At 46.6% G+C, this 26,536-nt stretch overlaps 1 protein-coding gene across 2 annotated transcripts in view; it reads right to left on the bottom strand.

Moving 5' to 3' along the window:
- LOC140387047 (contactin-associated protein-like 5) overlaps positions 1 to 26,536 on the bottom strand; it is a 1,703,123-nt gene that overhangs the window by 796,154 nt on the left and 880,433 nt on the right. For both annotated transcript variants that reach the window (XM_072470060.1, XM_072470068.1), the window contains one exon: positions 24,886 to 25,057. In XM_072470060.1, the coding sequence (XP_072326161.1) occupies positions 24,886 to 25,057 (172 nt within the window). The remainder of the gene's footprint in view (positions 1 to 24,885; positions 25,058 to 26,536) is intronic.

Raw genomic sequence — 26,536 nt, forward strand, 5'->3', positions numbered from 1 at the left:
AATCCAAGGAAAGTGTTTGGAATGATGCAAAGAGCTCTACATGGCCTTTATTGATCTGTCACAGGCCTTTGCCTCCAACTATGAAGAGGAAAATCCTTGAGAGACATAGCCCCTTCCTCTGACTCTTTTAAAAAAATTCATTCTTGGGATGTGGGCTGGGCCAGCATTGTTGCCCATCCCTAATTGCCCTTGAACTGAGTGGCTTGCTCGGCTATTTCAGTGGGGGGTGGGGCGAGGGAGGGCGGTGGGGGACGACAGTTAAGAGTCAACCGCATCACTGTGTGGATCTTAAATCACAAGTGGGCCAGACCGGGTAAGGGTGGCAGATTTCCTTCCCTGAAGGGCATTAATGAACCAGATGGGTTTTTGCGACAATCGGGAATGGTTTCATGATCATCATGAGACTTTTAATTCCAGATTTTTATTGAATTCAAATTTCACCATCTGCCATGGTGGGATTTGAATTTTGGACCCCAGCGCATTACTCGAGTCTCTGGATTGATAGTGCAGTGACAATACCACTATGTCACCGACAATATGACAGTAGCCACACTTTTTTCAATCAAGCAAGGTTGCAGGATTTTACCAACTTTCTTCACTATTTACCCCAGTTCTGTCATGGAATTCATTTGTGAACAACTTCCAGAAGGGGTTGCTATGGGGATTCTATTCAACAGGAAGCATTTCAACTTCAACAAACTAAAAACCAGGACAAAGTTGATCCTCCGGCATATTTTTATGATCTGGTTCTGGACTCAAAGTTTTAATAGACAAAATTTGAAATCCTCGGTAATTACTAAGAAAATAAAGGCCCATAATTCCAAGGTATTAAACAAGCATAAGAAATATTGCTGTATAAGAGTCAACAAAGCAAACAGTCAATACCGTATCTCTTAAACTCCAACATAAAGAATTAACACGAGGTAAACATGAATTCACAGGCAACCTGTGACTGAACATACCACAACGTGCACATTGAATGGAAGACACTTCTAAGACGGATCCCACAGACCTTTTGAACAACCCACCCAGATGTCAGCCCACCTAGATATCAACAATCACCATGAGCCAGAAATATTCTTTCAACACTGTTCCCTCACGGGAGATAGAACATAGAACATAGAACATTACAGCGCAAGACAGGCCCTTCGGCCCTCGATGTTGCGCAGATCTGTGAAACCACTCTAAAGCCCATCTACACTATTCCCTTATCGTCCATATGTCTATCCAATGACCATTTGAATGCCCTTAGTGTTGGCGAGTCCACTACTGTTGCAGGCAGGGCATTCCACGCCCTTGCTACTCTCTGAGTAAAGAACCTTCCTCTGACATCTGTCCTATATCTATCTCCCCTCAATTTAAAGCTATGTCCCCTCGTGCTAGACATCACCATCCGAGGAAAAAGGCTCTCACTGTCCACCCTATCCAATCCTCTGATCATCTTGTATGCCTCAATTAAGTCACCTCTTAACCTTCTTCTCTCTAACGAAAACAGCCTCAAGTCCCTCAGCCTTTCCTCATAAGATCTTCCCTCCATACCAGGCAACATTCTGGTAAATCTTCTCTGCACCCTTTCCAATGCTTCCCATCCTTCCTATATTGCGGCGACCAGAATTGCACGCAATACTCCAAATGCGGCCGCACCAGAGTTTTGTATAGCTGCAACATGACCACATGGCTCCGAAACTCAATCCCTCTACCAATAAAAGCTAACACACCGTACGCCTTCTTAACAACCCTCTCAACCTGGGTGGCAACTTTCAGGGATCTATGTACATGGACACCGAGATCTCTCTGCTCATCCACACTGCCAAGAATCTTACCATTCACCCAGTACTCAGTCTTCCTGTTATTCCTTCCAAAATGAATCACCTCACACTTTTCTTCATTAAACTCCATTTGCCACCTCTTAGCCCAGCGCTGCAGCTTATCTATATCCTTCTGTAACTTGTAACATCCTTCCGCACTGTCCACAACTCCATCGACTTTAGTGTCATCTGCAAATTTACTAACCCATCCTTCTACGCCCTCCTCCAGGTCATTTATAAAAATGACAAACAGCAGTGGCCCCAAAACAGATCCTTGTGGTTCACCACTAGTAACTGGACTCCAGTCTGAACATTCCCCATCAACCACCACCCTTTGTCTTCTTCCAGCTAGCCAATTTCTGATCCAAACAGCTCTAGCGTCAAGGATATATTTTCTGATTTCCCACAACAGCCGCACCAACACATATTGCCCTAACAACCACTCATATCTCAGTTGTTCAAACACTTAATCCAGAACGGCGCCCCACTGGATTCACAAACCAGTACATAATCACCAACATGAACCCAGCTCTCTAGCTGCTCTGAACAGAGCGCCATTGCTCCTGGGATTTTCTGAGCCCCAACTCCGAGCTGTCTTGAGCAAATCCAGTTCCTGGAATTTCCTGAGTCCCAGGAAGATGAGATGTTGTTCCTCCAGTTTGCGTTGAGCTTCACTGGAAGATTGCAGCAGGCCAAGAACAGACATGTGGGCATGGCAATAGGGTCTTTGGTTAAAATGGCAAGCAACGGGAAGGTCAAGGTCCTGAATGCGCACAGATCGAAGATGTCATCTCATCTTCCGGTTTGGCACGCTACAGCCTTCCGGCCTGAACATTTCATTCCATTTCATTTTAACTGTCTTTTACCATTTCTTTCTTTCTTAATATACATTGAACACACCCCCCCTCCAAATCTTATCCACCTTTCCTTCACCCTTCTCCTCTTTGCTTCCCCCTTCCCCTCCCCCCACATTGACAGTTCATCCTCTGATGTTAATTTCTCTGCTGTTTGACCTTTCACATATTTTGTTCTCTCTGGGGACTGCCATCAGCACTCTTTCCCCTTGGTTTCTGTGGCCATTAGCACCCGGTTTCCCTGGGTTTCTGTGGCTATGACTCATCTTTCATTCTCACTCCACAGTATAAATATTTCCCACTTTCCCTGTCTATTAGCTTTGACAGAGTCATCGGACTCGAAACGTTAGTTCTTTTCTCTCCCTACAGATGCTGCCAGACCTGCTGAGATTTTCCAGCATTTTCTCTTTCGGTTCAGATTCCAGCATCCGCAGTAATTTGCGTTTATCAGGTAACAGTGAGTCCAGCAACCCATTTACTTTGCTCCCTGAAAGGAATGCCCGTTAGCTGTTACCTGTTTTCTGCTAGCACCCAAAATTAAAATCCATCCCAAAGGGTTTTGAGGTCGGAATCTGAATCCAGAGTTAAACTGTTGCCTCTGTGTCAATTTGTACTCACTCAGCAGTGATATTGCACCCTATCAACATCCTGCAGGGTTACCATTGACTGTAAACTGAACTGGACCATCCATCTAAATACTGTGGCTACAAGAGCAGGTCAGAGGCTGGGAATTCGGTGGTGAGTAACTCACCTCCTGGTGCGCCAAAGCCAGTCCACCATCTACAAGTCAGGAATGTGGTGGAATGCTCGCCATTTGCCTGGATGAATGCAGCTCCAAAAACACTCAAGAAGCTAGACGCCATCTGGGACAAAGCAGCCCGCTTGGTTGGCACCCTTCCACATCGAGTCATAGATGTTTACATCGCGAACAAAAGACAAATTTCCATGCATGATCATGTGTAACTGTGAGTTACCCAAGTTAACCACTGTACCCCCACTCATGCATTAACAACTGCTTGTTTCACTCATCAGTCTCTGCACCTGCACTGCACTGTCTTTAAACTGTTCAGGTCTATTAATGGAATGCATGTGTAGTGTCATTGGCTGGCTGTCTGCTTCATGTTCCTCTTCCGAATAGTGTTATTTCAGTTGCCTCAGTAATGGTTGTTGTTCCAATTGGGTTGTTGTAGACCTATGGACCTCTAGGATTTATGGTAGTTTTGTACTCAGTGCAGCTGGTGAGATCCCATCTTCCTGGCCGACTGGCTTCAGTAAAGGAACAGCTTCTCTAGTTGTTCGTATATGGGTGTGCCTTGTGTTGCCCTATTATGTATTTTCTTTTCATGTGCTAAATGATCTGTTTGAGCTGCTCGCAGAAAAATACTTTTCACTGTACCTCAGTAAACAAATCCAATCCAATCATTAAAGTCAGATGGTTCAACTCGCAGTATTTAGAATTGTAGTCTAAAATGACAAAATAGTCAATTCCTGCTATAGTGAAGTGGTCCACTACCAGATTCATCCATGGTTTGTCTGGGAGGTCATCCACCATTTGGCAACCAGATAAAAGTTTTCAGCTTCGCATCAACTCAAGAAGCAGCCAAGCCTTGAGGCAACATGAAGTTGAAGATCCTGATCTGACCCATAGTCACGATGATGCATAATGACATTGGAACATAATATGGGATTCAACAGTGTCCTTTAGTTCAGCAGGTAATTTGATACAAACTGAAAAACCTAGTAAGGAGAGGGGCATTTACTGCTACGGCCGCTATGACTGTGACGTGCAACATCAATGGCTCAATAGGGACAGAGACAGATATGGGCCCTGGAATACATATCAAACTATTGTGTATTGTGGGCAGCACGGTAGCACAAGTGGATAGCACTGTGGCTTCACAGCGGCAGGGTCCCAGTTTAGATTCCAGGGGCGTCATTCTCCGACCCCCCGCCGGGTCGGAGAATGGCCGTTGGCCGCCGTGAATCCCGCCCCCGCCCCCGCCGAAGTCTCCGGTACCGGAGATTGGGCAGGGGCGGGAATCGGGCCGCGCCGGTTGGCGGGACCCCCCGCTCAATTCTCCGGCCCCGATGGGCCGAAGTCCCGCCCAGAAATTGCCTGTCCCGCCGGCGTAAATCAAACCTGGTATTTACCGGCGGGACCAGGCGGCGTGGGCGGGCTCCGGGGTCCTGGGGGGGGCACGGGGCGATCTGACCCCGGGGGGTGCCCCCACGGTGGCCTGGCCCGCGATCGGGGCCCACCGATCCGCGGGCGGGCCTGTGCCGTGGGGGCACTCTTTCCCTTCCGCCTCCGCCACGGCCTCTATCATGGCGGAGGCGGAAGAGACTCTCCCCACTGCGCATGCGTGGGAAACTTTCAGCGGCCGCTGATGCTCCCGCGCATGCGCCGGGAAACTGTCAGCGGCCGCTGACGCTCCCGCGCATGCGCCGCATTTCCGCGCCAGCTGGCGGGGCAACAAACGCCATTTCCGCCAGCTGGCGGGGCGGAAATCCCTCCGGCGTCGGCCTAGCCCCTTAATGTTGGGGCTAGGCTGTCAAAGATGCGGAGCATTCCGCACCTTTGGGCCGGCGCAATGCCCGTCTGATTGGCGCCGTTTTTGGCGCCAGTCGGCGGACATCGCGCCGCTGGGGGAGAATTTCGCCCCCTGTGCGGAGTCTGCATATTCTCCCCATGTCTGCGTGCATTTCCTCCGGGTGCTTTGGTTTCCTCCCACAGTCAAAAGACGTGCAGGTTAGGTGGATTGGCCATGCTAAATTGCCCTTAGTTACCAAAAAAAGGTTAGGAGGGGTTATTGGGTTACGGGGATAGGGTGGAAGTGAGGGCTTAGGTGGGTCGGTGCAGATTCGATGGGCCGAATGGCCTACTTCTGCAGTGTATGTTCTATGTTCTATGTATTGCTACCAAATAATCAATGAAACTATATAAATTGCAAGTATGTTGCAACTGAATATGTTACAAACTATCATTAATTGAATGACATAGATGCCAGCAGCTCTGGAACACAAGGAAAACTGTTACACACTGGTACGAACCTGCTAAGGCTAAACAGTGTCCTCTCCCAATGCCCAGCACTGCAGCACTAATCAGCTTCACTGGGCATGTTGTTTGTATGGCTGACATCAGACTGCCAAAGCAACTGCTCGACATGAAGTCGGTCATGGTAGGAGACTCTCAGGAGGACACAGGAAATGTCCTGAAAGCAACCCTGAATAGGTCAAATATCCCCATTGATCAATGCCCTTGTGACTAACCAAAATGGTGTAGGGTCATTTGTGAATGGACCAAATACAATGAGGGACTTCATTGGAAACACGCAACGGCAAAGTAGAGACACGAGGCTTGAGGCATTGACGAGAGTGCTCTTCCACCTGATCCATCGTGACATGCATTAGTCACCTGAATGAACTAGTGCCAGCTCATCATTTACCACCCTGGTCTGATTCCAATGTACAGGCATCACTTGCTCAGCATATGGCCGAGTCTTGCAGATTGTGAGCTGGACTTATCACCTGCCACAAAACCCATCAAACCGGAGTGGAAGTATGCCATCCTTGATCCTGGGGATATTCATCCAAGAAGAAGCAGCGAAGGGATACTGAAATGTGCTTGAAATGAAATCACCAGAGGCACCAATAAATAGGGCAAAAAGCTCAGAGGTATTGGTTCATCCTGCCAGCACTGTGTTTGGTCTGTAGCCTGAGAGTAAAGTCTCATAGAGTCATAGAGGTCTGCAGCACAGCAAAGGCCCTTCGGCCTATCGTGTCTGCGCCAGTGAGAAACAACCACCTCAGTATTCTAATCCCATTTTCCAGCACTTGGCCCGTAGCCTTGTATGCCTGGGTATTGCAAATGGTCAACTGGGGTGAATGATTTGATTTGATTTGACTTGATTTATTGTCACATGTACCGAAGCACAGTGAAAAGTATTTTTCTGCGGCCGAGGAACGTACACAGTACGTACATAGTACACACAAGAATAATCAACAGAGAACATTGACAAATGGTACATTGACAGAACAGTGATTGGTTACAGTGCGGAGCAAGGGGCCAAACAAAGCAAATACATGAGCAAGGGATGCATATGGCGTCGTGAATAGTGTTCTTACAGGAAACAGATCAGTCGGAGTAGGAGCTATTGAGGAGTCTTCTAGCTGTGGGGAAGAAGCTGTTCCTATGTCTGGATGTGCGAGTCTTCAGACTTCTGTGCCTTCTGCCTGATGGAAGGATCTGGAAGAAGGCAATGCCTGGGCTGGAGGGGTCTCTGATAATGCTGTCTGCCTTTCTGAGGCTGCAGGAGGTGTATACAGAATCAATGTGGGGGTGGCAAGTTTGTCTGATGCGTTGGGCTGAGTTCACCACACTCTGCAGTTTCTTGCGATCTTGGTCCGAGCAGTTGCCATACCAGGCTGTGATGGAGCCGGATAGAATGCTCTCTATCGCACATCTGTAGAAGTTTGTGAGATTCGATGCAGACATGCCGAATTTCTTTAACTTCCGTAGGAAGTAGAGACGTTGTTGGCTTTTCTTGACTGTTGCATCAATGTGAATGGTCAGGACAGACTGTTGGTGATGGTGACCCCCAGGATCCTAAAGCTATCGACCATCTTCACTTCGGAGCCATTGATGCAGACGGGAGTGTGTCGTGCTGCACTTCCTGAAGTCGATGATCAGTTCCTTGGTCTTTCCAGCATTCAGAGAGAGGTTGTTTTCGGTACACCATGCAACCAAATGATTTATCTCCCTCCTGTAGTCTGATTCGTCGTTGTTTGAGATGTGGCTCACCACAGTCATATCATCCGCAAACTTACAGATTGAGTTGGAGTTAAATCATGCCACACAGTCATGTGTGTATAGGGAGTACAGTAGAGGACTGAGAACACATCCTTGTGGGGCTCCGGTGTTGAGGACTATTGTGGAAGAAGTGCTGTTGCCTATCCTGACAGATTGCGGTCTGCTGGTGAGGATGTCGGGGATCCAGCTACACAGGGAGGGGGTCAAGTCCAAGATTGCGGAGTTTGGTTATTAGTCTTGTTGGGATAATGGTGTTGAAGGCGGAGCTGTAGTCTATGAATAGCAGTCTTACATAGGTGTCCTTGTTGTCGAGGTGTTCGAGTGTTGATTGCAGAGCCAGTGAGATAGCATCTGCTGTGGACCGGTTGCAAGATAGGCAAACTGCAGTGGATCGAGACTGTCTTGGAGGCTGTCAGTGATCATCTCATGACTAGCCGCTCAAAGCATTTCATAATAACAGACGTTAGGGCCACCGGTCGGTAGTCGTTGAGACAGGCTACCTTGTTCTCCTTTGGTGCTGGGATTATGGTGGTCTTCTTGAAGGAGGTGGGGACCTCAGAGCGGAGGAGTGAAGTGCTGAAGATATCTGCGAATACATCCGCCAGCTGGTCTGCGCAGGCTCTGAGTGCTCGCCCAGAGACTCCGCTGGGTCCCGTCGCTTTCCGCGGATTCACTTTCAAGAAGGCCGCTCTTACCTCTGAGGCTGTAATAGTGGGGATAGGTGTGTCCAGGGCTGTCAGGGCAGGTGGCACTGATACATTGGCTGACTGCTCAAAGCGGGCATAGAACTTGTTCAGATCATCGGGTAGGGATGCTCCAGCCCCAGATATTCCACCTGGCCTTGTTTAATAGCCTGTGATCTTGTGTCGGCCCTGCCATAGTCTCGTGGGTTAGTGTCGTTGGCCTGGGACTCTAGTTTGATGCGGTAATGTCTTTTTGCATCCCTGATGGCTTTCCATACATCGTAACTGGATTTTTTATATAGGTCAGGGTCGGCAGACTTGAACGCCTCCGTCCGGAACTTCAGCAGGGAGTAAACCTTTTGATTGAGCCAGGGTTTCCGATTGGGGAATACCCGTATTGTCTTCTTTGGTACACAGTCCTCGACACACTTCCTGATGAAGTCTGTGATGGTGGTTGGGTACTCGTCCAGGTTTGCTGCTTCAGCCTTGAATATGGACCAGTCCACAGTCTCCAAGTAGTCACGGAAGATGTCCTCAGATTCCTCGGACAAGCACTGCATGGTTTTCTGGACTGACTCAGCACACTTGAGTTGCTGTTTGTAAGCAGGAAGTAGGAATACCGACTTGTGGTCGGATTTGCCAAAGTGCGGTCGGGGAATGTTATGTTACTGGTGGTAGGCTCCTCTGATGCTCGTGTAGCAGTGGTCCAGGGTGTTTGCACCTCTGGTGGAGCAGGAGATATGTTGATGGAGTTTGGGTGGGACCTTCCTGAGGTTGGCCTCGTTGAAGTCTCCAACCACAATTGTCAGGGCTTCGGGGTGATTTGTTTCTTGGTTGTTGATGGTAGAATGTACTGTGGAATGATGCATGATATTAGGCCAATGATGTGACTGATGCACACTGGAATGATCCCACGAGAATGAATGAATGATACATCTTGAAATTAGCCCTAAGTTGCCAGTGGTGTACACTGGAATCAGGCCAGGGGTGGTAAATGAAGAGCTGCCACTATTTCATTCAGGTGATCGATGCATGTCACGACGGATCAGGTGCACAATCACTGTGGACCAGTAACATACGGACACAACCTGCCACGTAGCTGCCAGGACTACGTGAAGTGAAAACTGGTCGAAATGGGAGCAGATGTGAGTTTTCGCAAGCCAGCATCGGTCGGGCTGCCTGAATCAGTTCACTAATGACTTGGCTTGGCTCAGCTCATCCCTAGTGAAGGCACTGGCTCACAAAGACTTTAATGCTTTATTACAGGGTGAATTACAACAGCCAATCAACTGATAATGAATATGTCAGTCGACCTATTCCAACACTTCAGATATCATTATGGCAAGATAATGATGCAATTTATTCCGAAATATCACAGAATGATCTTCTCAATGGCTTTGCAATAACGGACTGGAGTACATTCAACAAGAGATATTTCAAAATTATCAGTACCAGGAGTATTTATTCACAGTGACAAAACATTTTAATTCTAGCTGTCTACTTCTACAAGCAGATTTGAAAAGCTGATTTATTCTGCACAGGCCATTAGGGATTTCCCTCAAGATTTGCAAATGCAAATGGCAAACTAATCCTAAAAGAACAATTGAGAAAGGAAATGAGAATTATTTCATTTACCCAGCGCATCATCAAATATTTAAACATCTCAAAGCGCTTGACAACGTTAATTGTTTCTGAAGTGGACTGACAGATATTTACATGAATGGGGGCAGTCCCGTGGTGGCAACATTACACTTTTATTGTGGTTCCAGTCGACTGGGTATGTAACCAAGCAGCTCAGACAATCCAACACTCCGTTGGGTAGCACCAACTTAACTACGAGAAGATAGACTATATCCCGTTCCAATGTCTCATTGGCAGGAGAGCGGGGTCGGTGTAAAGCTTTAGCCATGATCCCAATGAGTGGCAGAGCAGGCTCAATGGCGATATCCCCTACTCCAACTCCCATTTCCTACGTCCTTGCCTTAACACCTCTCACGTTTTAATCCTCCCTCAGTACTGCACTGGTTCGTCAGCCTGGATGATGAGGTCAAACTCTGGTGCGGAAATTAAATTCCTGCTGAGGAAACCTCAACTCTTCAACCAACATCACAGAAACAGATTGGCTCAGATTTCTACGGGTAAAAACATTGCTCTTTTGCCATCACTACTCCGCTGAAACTGACAGCAAATTCTGGCATACACAAATGCGCAGTCAAACATGGAGACACAAGAGTTGCTCTCCTGTGATTCAACATTGTCCCCATCAGTTGCATGTTTCAAATATCTCCTCGATAGCTTTTTGTTCTATTTCTAGGAATTTACAGTGCAGAAGGAGGCCATTTGGCCCATCAAGTCTGCACCAGCCCTTTGAAAGAGCACCCTACCTAAGCTCGTACCTTCACCTTATCCCCATAAACCCAGTAACGCAACCTAACCTTTATGGACACTCAAGGGCAATTTAGCATGGCCAATCCATCTAGCTTGCACATCTTTGGGTAGGAAACCGGAGCCCTCGGAGGAATCCCGCGCAGACACAGGGAGAAAGTGCAAACTTCATACAGACAGTCACCCGAGGTCGGAATTGAATCCGGTGTCCCTGGAGCTGTGAGGCAGCACTGCTAACCATTGTTCCCCAGACTGCAATCAACCAGAAATCACTGAACTGACAAGAACTTGCCCTTTAATGCAACTAACTTTCCTTTAAAAAACATTGACAAAGTAACATCTTGTTGATGAGGTGTAACTGGGTCTTTAACGGTGTAAAAGGTGTATAATTACTGTCGAAGAATGTCACTGGACATGAAAAAAATGTATTCAATGTTTGTGGAATATAAAATTTCTCACGCTAAATATAGTTCCTCATTACTTTAAAATAAGGCCTTCTGTAAAGGTTTCTTTAATGATATTTTAGCTTCCACCTTAGCCCCATGTTTATGTTTCAATCTTTTTTCACATTATCAGTTTGGCTTCTTCTCATACCCTAATGAAGAGTTTGTGGATTAGGGTTGTCAAGAAATGGGTAATTTTAAATAATTTATACTTGTATTTGTGGGTATTAGAAACAGGATATAGTTTTCAGTAACTTTACATTTGTGCTTCAGTATTTGAAAGGGTTAATGACTTCAATTTGGTTTAGATGCATGCATGATAATTAAGTTTACGACGTGCAAGCAACCAGGGCTTAAAGGAAACTAGGCTGTTGCTTAGCAATCAGGGGCCACCCTTGAACAGAAATGACTTTTGAGTCAGTTATAAGCTAGAGCCAGAAGCTGGACAGGACAAGGGAATTGCAGGGGGACGACTCTCCCAAAATAACAAAAAACAGCCCCCAAATAAAACCAGGCAGCGGGGACAATGTCTTAGGAAGATAGTTAAGTTAAAGGAACAAAGAACAAGAAGTTGAACAAGGTCCAATTCAGGAGAAGTCAAATAAGAAGCAAAGACAGCGCTCTGAGTTAAAGAGACAGCTGCAAGAAACAGGTTTAATGTCAGTTAGGTGGGAAGCCAGATATCCGAGGTAAATGCAAAGTTTTTGATGACATCTCAATACGGATTATGTGGAAGCTTGGTGCATGTAGCAATCCAAGGCAGAGGAATAATAAAAGGAGAGCCTGACATCTTGGAGGTGGATCCATGGTGAAGGCATCCGAATGAAATCTTTCTTTGGGGGAAGGTTCCAAGCATGTTCTTTGAAAGTGAAATTTGCAAACAATCATGTGGAAGTCAGAGTTCCAGTGAGATCAGCTGGCTCCCAGTGTGATAAGTATCTGGGGTATTTGATGATAAATCCAAGTGGCTGCCCGGTGGCGCAGTGGGTTCGCCCTGCAGCCTCACGGCGCAGAGGTCCCAGGTTCAATCCCGGCTCTGGGTCGTTGTCCGTGTGGAGTTTGCACATTCTTCCCGTGTTTGCGTGGGTTTTGCTCCACAACCCAAAGATGTAGAGGCTAGGTGGATTGGTCACGCTAAATTACCCCATAATTGGAAAAAATTAGTTGGGTACTCTAATTTTTTTTTTTTAATCCACAGAAGTTCTATTGAGTAGCATCTGTCACTTGGTTTCAGGGTGTGATGTGTCTGACCATGTTTTGCCTATTAGTTTACATGGACTGTCTATTTGCTGAGAACATTAGAGTTTAATATATATTATAGCTTGTGTTATCCTTACAAATCTGTAAATATATATAGCTGGGTGAAGGAATAGTATATTATAGCTACATTTTTCATGTTTAATAAAGGTTTTATTCCTTTACTAAAAGTTAATTGGCAGTCCTGTGAATCTGTACATCAATTTACGAAAACAAACAAAAACAAAGTTACTCGCTATTGAGCTGGGGTTCCGCTCTGGGACCAAACTGTCCAGTAGCAACATCAGCTGGGAGCTTACAGAGCTTCACAGCAAGACTTGAACTTGCAGAGGGAAATTCTCAGGGGCCGTTAACCCAAGCCAGGAATCCCGCTGGCCCTTTGAATCGAGCCAAAAATGGGATTCTCGCCAGGCATCAAACCCATCGTGAGTCTCCCAGCCCATTCCCCCATCGAGGCCACGTTCTCACCAAGAAATGGCGAGATCCTGATCAGAACTCATTGCCATCCATTTCAATCTCAGCAGCGAGATTGAAGTGGAATGCTGTGACCTCCCGGAATGCTCCCGCACCTCCCCTCCCCCTGAACTGGAAGCCCCGTGGGCGTGAACAACTACTTGTCCCTAAAAGTGGGGACCAGGCACATCGAGGGGGAGCAAGGGAGTGAGTATCCTCTCTACACTTATCACCAGGGTGCCGAGGGGGTCCTTCAGAGGAGGTTACGGTTGGCAGGGGCTGCGGGGGGATGCTCGGTGGCAAGTCTTCCTTCTGGTCGTCTTCAAAGTGTTTAAACTCTCTCCCAGCATGCCCATATCAAAGATCTACCAGATGAAGGTAAAAGTTTTCCATCTGGAGCCTTTAAATCTTTGATGTCTCTCCCAGCATGTCAATATCAATGATCTGTCAGATGAAGGGAAAAGTCTTCTGTTTGATGTATTGGAAACCTTTGAAGTTCTTTTTCTCGCATTAAATTAAATTTCCCTTTAACCTTTTCAAGCCTCTGGGCTTGCTGAGAAGCCAAAAAGTTTGAAGTGTATTGCTTACATTCAATTTCGTGGTCTATTACTTTTTATAAACCTTTTGATTGACAGGCCCAGCTTATTTTGAAACAGGACTCTGCTTTGTTTGTTTTTACAGCTCTTCACAGTTGATTATCTTGGAATTGCTTCCTATTTTGAGTCGGTGTTGTTTCTACCCGCAATTCTTTCAAGAGACTGTTTCTTTCTTCTGAAGCCCTTCCTAGCGTCTGATGTCACTATCGTCCCTGCTTCCACCACCTCCGCCTGCAGCGAGTTCCAGGCACCCACTACCCTCTGTGTAAAAACCTTGCCTCGTACATCTCCTCTAAACCTTGCCCCTCGCACCTTAAGCCTCTGCCCCTAGTAATTGACCCCTCTACCCTGGGAAAAAAATGTCTGATTATCCACTCTGTCAATGCCCCTCATAATTTTGTCGACCTCTATTAGGCCGCCCCTCAACCTCCTTCGTTCCAGTGAGAACAAAACGAGTTTATTCAACCTCTCCTCATAGCTAATGCCCTCCATACCAGGCAACATCCTGGTAAATCTCTTCTGCACCCTCTCTAAAGCCTCCACATCCTCTGGTAGTGTGGCGACCAGAATTGAACCTTATGATGCAGTGAGTAGCACCTCTAACTCTGAACCCGAAGCTGTGGTTTCAAGACCCACTTCAAGACTTGATGGAAGGCGAGCGCATAATGTGACCAAACAGGTCGATTATCAGGTTTTAAGTCCTTCCAATATGCCTGATGGCAGGCGTTGTGGAGTTTCCTGGTCAGCCATACTGCAGAAGGCAATGGGAAACCACTGCTGTACTTCTTCAAGCATAATCATGGACAAATCCAATTGCCTTCCATGTTTGCCAAGACTCTCTATGGGCATGCTCTTGAAGGCAGTTTACAGGATCATTTCTTTGCCCAGAGAGTGAATGCTAAACTGGAACTCACTGCCTGCAAGGATAGTGGAGGCTAAAACCCTCATTACGTGAGAAGTACTTGGGTATGCACTTGAAGTGGTGTAACCTAGATGGACAGAGAGCTGGATGGCTACTTATTGGTCAATGAAAACACCATGTGCCAAATGGTCCCCTTCCTTGCAGAATTTTTCTGAGTTTATGATTATCACTGCTTTCATTGACCTCCAATAAATTCCCCATCCAAACAATATCCTATCCTTTCCTCACCATTCCACAGTTTAAGAACACTCAGAATTATAAGATCAAAATTTGTGTTTCAAGTTCTACATTCCCGCCTACCCCCGATAACTTTTGCCTAACAAGAATCTATTTACCTCCACGTTAAAAACATTCAATGACACCACCTCCACCGCCTTCTGAGGCAGCGAGTCCTGTGGTGATATGCATCACTGTAAGTACACAAGGGGTTAATGTAAAGACACTTAGACTAGATAAACACTAGAGGGAGCACCAGAGACATCATGACACACGCGAGTCCCAAACTCACACAGCTCTCTAAGAGAAAATCGTTCTCCTCATCTCTGTCCTAATTTTAAAACAATGTCCCTCTCCCCCACAATGCTCTGGACTCACCCCCAAGAGGAAACATCCTTTCCACGTTCACCTTGTCAAGATCATTCAGGATCTTGTTGACTTCAATCAAGTCGCCCCTTCACTCTTCTAAACTCTCGTGGGAACAAGCCCAGTCTGTCTAGCCTTTCTTGATAAGCCAACCCGCTCATTCGAGGTAGCAATCTTGTAAACCTCCTCTGAACCGCATCCCACACATTTACATCCTTCCTTAAATAAGGAGACCAAAACTCCATACATTATTCAAGATGCGGCCTCACCAGTATCTTGTATGATTGAAGCTTAATTTTATGCACAATTCTTCTTGTATTAAAGGATAGCATTCCATGAGTCTTCTTATTTTCTTGCATCCCACTTTACTTTTAGGTTCTGGTTCTACATCCTAACTCCTCCTGCCTCCTTCCCAGGGGAAGGTTTTATAAAATTCATTCAAGGAGGCGCTCATCGCTGGCTAGGCCAGCATTTATAGCCCATCCCTAATCGGCCTTGAGAAGGTGGCGGTGAGCTGCCTTTCGGGCTGGTTTAGCACAGTGGGCTAAACAGCTGACTTGTAATGCAGAACAAGGCCAACAGCACGGGTTCAATTCCCATACCGGCCTACCCGAACAGGCGCCGGAATGTGGCGACTAGGGGCTTTTCACAGTAACTTCATTAAAGTCTACTTGTGACAATAAGCAATTATTATATTGTTATATTTTTGAACCACTGCAGTCCATGTAGTGCAATTATAGCCACAGTGCTGTTCGGGAGAGAGTTCATGATGCTGACCCAGCGACAGTGAAGCAATAGTGATATATTTCCAAGTCGGGATGATGAGTGGCTTGGAGGGGAACTTTCAGGTAATGGTATTCCCAGGTATCTGCTGCGCTTGTCCTAGATTGTAGTGCTTGTGGGTTTAGAAGATGCTGTCTCAGTGGACTTATTGAGTTCCTGCAGTGCACCTTGTAGACGGTAAATACTCCTGCCACTGTACATCACTGGCGGAGGGAACGAATGGTTGTGGTCAGGGTGTCAATCAAGCAGGGCTCCTTTGTCCTGGGTCTTTATCCTTCTGCACCATTATTGTTAGAAGATCTATCAGCACAATAATGCTTTCCCTAAACTTTTCTACTCTTCCAATCTTCTCAGAAGATAGGTCTCCTCAGAGCCTATTATGCTGACACAACACTCAGTCAAAAATCCAAGTCTTCCTCGATGGCTGATACCCTGTCCATTCATTGAGAGGTCGTGGAAACTATGTTAATGGAGCATGCAGGTACAGCAGGCAGCGAGGAAAGCTAATGACATTATGGCCTTCATAGCGAGAGGATTTGAGCAGAGGAATAGGGATGACTTGCTGCAGTTATACAGGCCTTGGTGAGGCCACACCTTGAGTATTGTGTGCAGTTTTGGTCTTCTAGTTTGAGGAAGGACATTCTTGCTGTTGAGAGTGGCCAGCAAAGGTTCACCAGACTAATTACCGGGATGGCAGGACAGACATATGAAGGAAGACTGGATCAACTGGGCTTGTACTCACTGGAGTTTAGAAGAATGAGACGGGATCTCATAGAAATATCGAAAATCCTGAAGGGACTGGACAGGCTAGATGGAAAAAGAATGTCCCCGATATTGGGGACGTCCAGAACTAAGGGTCACAGCCGAAGAATAAGGGGTAAGCCATTCAGGATTGAGATGAGGAAGAACTTCTTCTCTCCGAGAGTTGGGAACTTGTGAAATTCTCTACCACAGAAAACTCTTGGGGCCAGTTCAAGAGGGAGCTGGATGTGGCCCTTGCAGCTAAAGGGATCAAAGGATATGGAGAGAAAGCGGGAGTGGGATATGAATTTGCATGATCAGCCACGATCATATTGAATGGTGGTGCAGGCTTCAAGGGCGGAATGGCCGACACCAGCATCTATTTTCTAAAACACCAGTGTCGGCTGTGTTGTCATTTATAGAATGTCACTGATGTAAAATAGCTGTATGTTAGTCTACATAACTGCAGTCATTGCACTTTAAAAGCATTGTACTTGAAGATGATGCTGAATAATCAGCATCATCTTATGCTGCTTCGGATAACACAGGCTGCTACTTGATGCAGTCTTAACTAAAGGATGCTCCAGACTCTGAAATGAGTTCAACGTGTTTATTGAACTATTAACATAGTTCTCAAATGAGTTCGACTCTCTGCTAATCTAACTGTAGTAACTCAGTCTAACTGTAACAGCTTGCTCTAAGCCACATGCTGGGGTGTGATGCTGCTGATCAACCCTGTCTAACTCTCTAGATGTCTGTCTTTGGAAAGAGACAGGGTGTGAGTGCCTCATCCCTTTTTCAGTGTTTATGTCATGCCCCCTTGTGGTGATACCACCTCTGAGTGTTCTGACTGCCAATTGGGTGTGTCCTATTCTGAGTGTTCATTGCTTGCATGTTTGCATATCATGACATCTCCCCCCCTTTTTTTTTAGATGTATATACATGTGAATGTGTCTGTCTAATGTGACTGACTGAGGAATACAGAACAGAACAAACAAACAAATGCTCATAAGTCCAGTCTCTGAGGCTTGCATCTGATCCTCGTCGACCGGCGAAGAGGTGGTGGTGGGGATGACGGTGTCTTGACAGGCGAGTGGGAGGCACGACTGGTGGCCTCGTGGTTCAAGGTATCTGGAGGTGGTATTTCCACATGTGGAAATGGAGGGGAAAATGGTTATGGGCAAGCAACGTATTGCAGTGCCCTTCGATTCCTTTGCACAATGGAGCCATTAGCCATACGTATGTCATAGGAACAACGACAGCCGGAGCAGACCATCCACCATCCGGTATCTTGATCCTGACTGTGTCTGCTGGGAATAGCACGTCCAAATCGGTGGCATGTGCGTCATAGCCCTGCTGCTGGCTGTCGCAAAGCTGCTGCATCTTCTGCAGCATCGGAAGGTGATCAAGGTTGGGCAGGTGTATGGCTGGAAGCGTCGTCCGCAGGTCCCTGTTCATCAGCAGTTGAGCTGGCAACATGCCAGTGAACAAGGGAATCGCCCGGTCCGCAAGTAGTGCAAGGTATATGTCGGAAGCGGAGTCCAGGCCCTTGCGGATGAGCTGCTTAACGATGTGCACCCCTTTTTAGACTTTGCCACTGGACTGCGGATAGTGTGGACTGAAATGAAATGAAAATCGCTTATTGTCACAAGTAGGCTTCAAATGAAGTTACTGTGAAAAGCCCCTAGTCGCCACATTCTGGTGCCTGTTTGGGGAGGCTGGTACGGGAATTGAACCGTGCTGCTGGCCTGCCTTGGTCTGCTTTAAAAGCCAGCTATTTAGCCCAGTGTGCTAAACCAGCCCCTGGAGGTGACATGCCTGAAATTGTAGCTCTGGGCAAACGTGGACCATTCTCGACTGTGGAAGCACCATTGTCGCTCATGACGGTGTTCGGGATGCCATGCCGTGAGAATGTCTCTTTACATGCTTTGATGACGGTCCGTGAGTAGAGGTCTGGCAGCTTCAGCACCTCAGGATAGTTCGAAAAGTAATCGCTGATTAAGATTTAGTCGCGACCATTCGCGGTCAATGCCAAACCTGGACCACGGAGAGGTCTCTAGGTCATGTGGTTGGAGCGTCTCCTTGCTCTGCGCTGGTTGGAACCTCTGACAGGTTTCGCAGTTCAGGACCATGTATGTGATGTCCTGGTTGATGCCGGGCCAGTAGACAGCTTGCCGGGCCCTGCGTCTGCACTTTTATATGCCCAGGTGTCCCTCATGAATCTGCCGCAGCACCATGCGCTGGAGATGTAGCAGGATGTCTATCCTGTCCAGCTTGAGCAGGATGCCGTCGATCAGCATCAAGTCATCCTTGACGTTGTAGAATTGAGGGCATTGCCCTTTCTGCCAGCCATTGCTGAGGTTGTGGATGACTCACTGCAACAGGGGGTCTTTGGCCGTCTCTTCTCGGATGAGAACAATGTTCTCATCTGTTGCCGGGAGGGTGCTTGCACACAGTTGTACCTGCAATTCAATGTGCTGGATGATCTCCAGTGGTTCACTGGGTGAGCTGACGGAGCGGGACAATGCATCAGTGATGATGAGCTCCTTGCCAGGTGTGTACACCAAATTGACATCATACCTCCGGAGTTTGAGCAGAATTCTCTGCAAATGAGGCGTCATGTCGTTCAGGTCCTTTTGGATGATGTGGACCAGAGGCCCATGATCTGTCTCAACAGTAAATACAGTAAATGTTGGCAAGCCGTAGACATAATCATGAAATTTGAGGATGCCAATGAGAAGACCTAAACACTCCTTCTCAATCTGCACGTACCTGGTCTCAGTGGATGTCATTGCCCGTGACCCGTATGCTACTGGTACCCAGGATGACGTGTCGTCTCTTTGAAGCAACATCGCGCCAATGCCATCCTGACTCGCATCTGTGGATATCTTGGTCTCTCGGTCTGGGTCAAAGAATGCAAGGACGGGTGCAGTGGTGAGCTTGGCTTTCAGCTCCAGCCACTCTTTTCGCTGCTCCGCCTTCCACTCAAGGCCGGTTGATTTTTTCACCAGGTTGCGTAGGGCCGTGGTGTGTGTGGCCAAATTCGGAATGAACTTGCCAAGGAAACTGACCATTCCCATGAACCGCAGTACTGCCTTCTTGTCCTCTGGGACTTTCATTGCCTCGATGGCTTTAATTTTGTCTGTGTCCGGACGCACACCGTGTTGCAAAATCTGATCGCCCAGGGACTTCAGCGTGGATGTCCCAAAGCAGCACTTGGACCAGTTTAGCTTGAGGCCATGTTCATGTATGCGTCGGAATACTTTCTTGAGTCATGACACATGTTCCTCTGGGGTTGTGGACCAGATTATGATATCGTCAACGTAGACACGAACCCCTTCTATTCCATCATCTGTTCCATGATGCGATGGAAAATCTCTGATGCCAAGATGATGCCAAATGGCATTCGGTTGTAGCAGAATCTGCCAAAAGGCATGTTGAAGGTGCAGAGCCTTCTGCTGGATTCTTCAAATTGGATTTCGCACACGTCACGTCGTGACGCTCAGTGCATTGTTGCGCATGTGCAGTGTGGTTCTCGGACGTCTGCACCTGCGCAGTGCGGTTTTCGGCCGCTTCGTGTTCCCGATCGCATTGCGCATGCGTCAGGCCCCGGGAAGAGCGAGCAAAATGGCCACTTTCGTCAATGTGGAGGCGCTGCATCCAGAAGATGGCTTGAACACTCTCCACCTCGTGGGAGGCTTGTTTTTCACTTTCTGCCGTTTTGTACTGTGAACGGCGATTTTTAGAGTGCTCATGCACAGTACACGTTTCAATTGCGACTGGCAGGGTCATGTGCTTGATTTTCAACAATTGCTCTCGCAGAGGATCAGAGTGGACTCCAAAATCAATTTGGTCTCTGATCATGGAATCAGTGATATCACCGAAGTTGCAGGATTGCGCTCGCAGTCTAAGGTTAGTTAGATAGGAGTTGAAGGAGTCGTCTTTACCTTGCATCCTCTGCTTGAATATATAGTGCTCGAAATGAGTTCAACATGTTTATTGAACTATTAACACAGTTCTCAAATGAGTTTGACTCTCTGCTAATCTAACTGTAGTAACTTGCTCGAAGCCACGTGCTGAGGTGTGATGCTGCTGATCAACCCTGTCTAACTCTCTAGATGTCTGTCTGTGGAAAGAGGCAGGGTGTGAGTGCCTCATCCCTTTTATAGTGTTTATGTCATGCCCCCTTGCGGTGATGCCACCTCTGAGTGTCCTGACTGCCCTATCCTATTGACTGTCCTATTCTGAGTGTTCATTGGTTGCATGTTTGCATATCATGACAATGGTTTCATGTAAAATGCAACAATCAAGGGGTCAATCATGTACACATTTTAATTTGCTTTCAATATCTTCAACTGCAGCCATAATCACTGCATAAATCACTTTGATGTATTTCAATGTAAGCTGGCAGTGTAAACATGTTAAGTATTTATTATCATTATTATTAGTGTTAGATCACATTTAATGGCTGTTTTCTGTGTGTCATATATAAAAATAGTGCTCAAACACATTGCCAATACAAACTCTTATGTAGCACTAGCATCAGCCAGTCTGCAATTTAATGCACAAATAATGGTTCAGCCGCGAGTAAAAGCAATCAAATGGTTCATCGCGAATCAAAGCTCAACCGGATAAAAACAAGGTCACACAATTTCTCACACCCAATTTCAACCCTGCAACAGTGAATAATTAACAAACACGTAAGTCACAAAACCAACACAGATCCTCACATGCACAAGAAGGTGAACGTCCACTGAAATTAAAGTGATTACGAAGTGGTCACGAAGATATTGCAATTGCATTCATTCAGGCCGAGAGGGAAAGGAGGCAATAAAAATAAATAAGTTAAGCTCCTGGTGAGGATCCGGTGAGTACCGCTAAAAGTACACAGTTGTGATCTTCACAGCTCCAGGGTCCAGGGTCCCAGGTTCGATTCCGGCTTGGTTCACTGACTGCGCAGAGTCTGCACATCCTCCCCATGTGTGCGTGGGTTGCCTCCGGGTGCTCTGGTTTCCTCCCACAGTCCAAAGATGTGCAGGTTCGGTGGATTGGCCATGATAAATTGCCCTTAGTGTCCAAAATTGCCCTTAGTGTTGGGTGGGGTTACTGGGTTATGGGGATAGGGTGGAGGTGTTGACCTTGGGTAGGGTGCTCTTTCCAAGAGCCAGTGCAGACTCGATGGGCCGAATGGCCTCCTTCTGCACTGTAAATTCTATGATAATCTTTGCCAATGACATAATCAGAATTCATCGTGATGCCCTTGACACTCTCAGTCCGAGCAGTGGCCAGCTGAGCAGGGTATGAAGCACAACAGAAAGTCTATGGAACAACACAGAGACTTCTGCCGAATCCTCCAGGCTGGGTCCAGAAAGCTCGGCAGCCAAAATTGTGCTGTGAAATCAAAAAATTAGCATTGCCATTTGATATACTACTAAAAATGTAAGGATTCTTCCTGTTCATTATTGGTTTTTTATTCATTCTTGGGATGTGTGCGTCGCTGGGTGGGCCAGCATTTGTTGCCCATCCCTAATTGGCCTTGAGCTGAGTTGGCTTGCCAGGCTATTTCAGTGGGGGGCAGTCAAGAGTCAATCGCATCGCTGTGTGGGTTTGGAGTCACATGTAGGCCAGACCGGGTAAGGACGGCAGATTTCCTTCCCTGAATGACATTAGTGAACCACGTGGGTTTTTACAGTAATTGGCAATGGTTTCACAGTCATCATTAAGCTTTTAGTTCCTGATTTTTTTTATTGATTTCACATTTCACCATCTTCCATGGTGGGATTCGAACCTGGGACAGAAGAGCATAACCCTGGGTCTCTGAATTACTAGTTCAGTGACAATACCACGACGCCACTGCCTCCCTATTATTCTCTTTGTTTTATTTTGGCCGTTACATTTTTGATCCATGGATGATTAATGTCCATGTGTCTGTCATGCAGTCTGCATCATTTGTTCAAGCAGAATAATCCAGAAAGCTGTGCTGGTTTCAACGGGAGTTGCAGAATAGTCAGCACCAGTGAGAAAGATGGGTTGGATCTTGGTTTGATAGATTTGGCATGTGGTTTAGCACAGGGCTAAATCGCTGGCTTTGAAAGCAGACCAAGGCATGCCAGCAGCACATACCAGCCTCCCCGATCAGGTGCCGGAATGTGGCGACTAGGGGCTTTTCACAGTAACTTCATTTGAAGCCTACTTGTGACAACAAGCGATTTTCATTCATTCATTTCAACTAGCACAAAAGGCTGTGCTGTGCCCAGTAGCAGGTGGCAGTAGCATCTTATCCCAATGGGATGCTTTTCAGAGTCCTATGGTTTCAGTTTGGTGCTGGCAGCCCCGAGGGAGGTCCTGTTATCCTTTCCCCTCTGATTTCCTCCGGAAAAGCTGTGTGGACTGTGTTTCTGAACTGGTAGAAAGCTTGGAAGAATTTATTTACAGGTGGACCATTGCAGGCTGTGAAAACAAAGTCCAGAAACAACCAACTTTCTCTTCAGAAAGATGGAATACAAACTATAACTGAAAGCAGAAGTCAGGTATATCTCCAGAAAAGCCTGTGAGTACTGCTTTCCTAAACTACAAAATACCTGAATGAATGAATCTGCAGAGAAGACCATTACAGGTTGTGAGCCAAAGACTTTAATCTGCAAACTTGCTGTGAAGAAAAGTGTACGAAGAACCATCATCTGAAACAAAGTCTTTTTCTTCCTTTCAATTTTGATTTTTTTTTTCCCCCTTTACACCCGTCTGTGTTTGACTGTCTTCTGTGTATGTGTGTGTGTGTGTGGATATAGAGGGTAGGGTGGGTTAAAGTGGGGGATAGGAATCAGCTTATAGTTAACCACTTGTATTTGCTGCATATTTCATTATATTTCTTGTCATAAAGTTACAGTGTTTACAGTTACAGATCTGGTGACTGTGATTATTGGGCAGCCAAGAGACAAAGACTTTGCATATTTCTATGAGAACTATTGGTTAATTCACTTGTGTTGTGACTACGGGGCATGTGGGGCTGGAATTGACGGCGCACTAGCCCAGCATGGGGTAACAATAACCCAAAACAGCATAAGATTGTCCCTCAGTAAACTAAGACAGTGCATGATCATTGCTCATTTAAATGAGTCAAAGAACAAAGAACAAAGAACAAAGAAATGTACAGCACAGGAACAGGCCCTTCGGCCCTCCAAGCCCGTGCCGACCATGCTGCCCGACTAAACTACAATCTTCTGCACTTCCTGGGTCCGTATCCCTCTATTCACATCCTATTCATGTATTTGTCAAGATGCCCCTTAAATGTCACTATCGTCCCTGCTTCCACCACCTCCTCCGGTAGCGAGTTTCAGGCACCCACTACCCTCTGCGTAAAAAACTTGCCTCGTACATCTACTCTAAACCTTGCCCCTCTCACCTTAAACCTATGCCCCCTGGTAATTGACCCCTCTACCCTGGGGAAAAGCCTCTGACTATCCACTCTGTCTATGCCCCTCATAATTTTGTAGACCTCTATCAGGTCTCCCCTCAACCTCCTTCGTTCCAGTGAGAACAAACCGAGTTTATTCAACCGCTCCTCATAGCTAATGCCCTCCATACCAGGCAACATTCTGGTAAATCTCTTCTGCACCCTCTCTAAAGCCTCCACATCCTTCTGGTAGTGTGACGACCAGAATTGAACACTATACTCCAAGTGTGGCCTAACTAAGATTCTATACAGCTGCAACATGACTTGCCAATTCTTATACTCAATGCCCCGGCCAATGAAGGCAAGCATGCCGTATGCCTTCTTGACTACCTTCTCCACGTGTGTTGCCCCTTTCAATGACCTGTGGACCTGTACTCCTAGATCTCTTTGACTTTCAATACTCTTGAGGGTTCTACCATTCACTGTATATTCCCTACCTGCATTAGACCTTCCAAAATGCATTACCTCACATTTGTCCGGATTAAACTCCATCTGCCATCTCTCCGCCCAAGTCTCCAAACAATCTAAATCCTGCTGTATCCTCTGACAGTCCTCATCGCTATCCGCAATTCCACCAACCTTTGTGTCGTCTGCAAACTTACTAATCAGACCAGTTACATTTTCCTCCAAATCATTTATATATACTACAAAGAGCAAAGGTCCCAGCACTGATCCCTGTGGAACACCACTGGTCACAGCCCTCCAATTAGAAAAGGATCCTTCCATTGCTACTCTCTGCCTCCTATGACCTAGCCAGTTCTGTATCCACCTTGCCAGCTCACCCCTGATCCCGTGTGACTTCACCTTTTGTACTAGTCTACCATGAGGGACCTCGTCAAAGGCCTTACTGAAGTCCATATAGACAACATCTACTGCCCTACCTGCATCAATCATCTTAGTGACCTCCTCGAAAAACTCTATCAAGTTAGTGAGACACGACCTTCCCATCACAAAGGTCCTCAGAACCATTTGAAACCTAGATATACGCCCTGATATCATACAGGAAAAGGACAATGCAATCTTTGAAGAAGAAAGCATTTGATCCAAAAACATTTGTACAGAAGGAGATGTTGCATTCCATTCGGTTGTTCCTGATTACAGAAGATTATAATTACCTGTCCTGGATGCCACACAAATCTATATGGAGATCAGAGAAGTTTCCCCGCAAGCCCTCTTGTACCAGAATGAGATCCACTGCTTGGTTGTCGATCAATATAAGCCGCATGCAGCCTTTAAACGCACCAAAGAGATTTAAACAATCAGCAGCAGTGGCATTTGCAGGGCAACCTTGGGAAGAAAAAAAAACACATCTTAAAGTGTAAGATGACAAGAACTGTTTGCAAATGTATTACCATGTTAGTGGGTTGGAATAAATAACTTCAAAAGAATGCCAGCGGCAAACACTTTACTTTATTGTAACATATTTAAAGTTATGAGAACTCTCCCGTGAACTCGCTACTTTCCATGCTGCTTCCTCTTCGATTCAGACCAGTGAAGTATGTGTCACTTTCTCCTATGTCATCACAAGCTATTACAGTTGATGCTTTGTGGGATTTTGTTTAACATACATTATATTCCAGCAAACACCAAAAATCCACCAAGCCCAATGAGCTGTCCTATTTTTCACGCCTTGGCTGGGACTTTGCGCTCCTGCTCGCATCGGTCGGGATTGGTGACTGGAGGACAAAAAATCAGGAGTGACCCAAAGCGCATCATATGTCAGCCTGAAGCCCTGGCGCGATTGTCCCAAGCCCACACCAGTGAAGTACCCAACCCCATTACATTGTCCATTCACCTGAATTACGACTGGTTTTCAACGGTGTGCACCTGACCTGCCGGAGAATCTCTGGTGAGTGCATCGCTCAGGGGGAGAGGGTCATATACTGCCCCCAGGAGCTGTCCCCTGTCAGTGCAAGGGAAAAGTGCCGGGGCAGTGCCCGAGAGTAAGGGAGGCGGTGGCGATGCAAGGGGTGTACGATTCTAATTTTACTTTTGTGCATAGACATTAGAAATGGTGCCCCGATCTTACAAAAAAAATTGTTGGCGTGACGAGCTCGATCAGAACCTGCCCCACCAGTGTGTTGTCGCAGGACCGCCCTTTGGGGTTTTCTTTCTCTAGGTTGCCAGCAATATGGTGGAGAAAGCTGCCATTGGGGCCGGTGGCTTCAGTGCTGCCTTCCTGACCCACTGCCACAATCTGCCTCAAGAGAGGGCAGATCGAGGTAGGGATAGTTCTTATTATTAATTCAGTACTAACGGAAGAATAAGGTTCCACAATATATGACAGTTTCCTGTCTAATGCAGCAATCAGAGGGTAAATCTTATGTACAGGTAAAGTTCAATGGGTGGGATTTTGGGCCTGCCAACTGGCACATTTGAAGGCGTGAGTTTCCTGTAAAATCCAGTTTGTGGCCTTTCTGATGCCTATTCGCCAGTCTGCTGAACTCTGCAGAGACGTGGCAGAGGTGTTAAGCAGCCCACACAGCCTTTGGCCTATTCAGGTCATTTAGCAGCCACTTAAAAGCTCCATATCAATGCTACTGGCATTTCACCCATTGGGCGTGAGGCCACATGCCATATGGGATGCCTAGCAGCATTAACCGCAGTCAGCTGCCAGGTATAATTGGACAGGGCCCCTTTGCGGTCATAATAATAATCATCTTTATTATTGCCACAAGTAGGCTAACACTGCAACAAAGTTTCTTTGAAAATCCCCCAGTTGCCACATTCTGGTGCCTGTTAGGGGGTACATTGAGAATTCAGAGT

Source organism: Scyliorhinus torazame, chromosome 2 (genome assembly GCF_047496885.1).
Source record: "Scyliorhinus torazame isolate Kashiwa2021f chromosome 2, sScyTor2.1, whole genome shotgun sequence".
Lineage (NCBI taxonomy): Eukaryota > Metazoa > Chordata > Chondrichthyes > Carcharhiniformes > Scyliorhinidae > Scyliorhinus > Scyliorhinus torazame.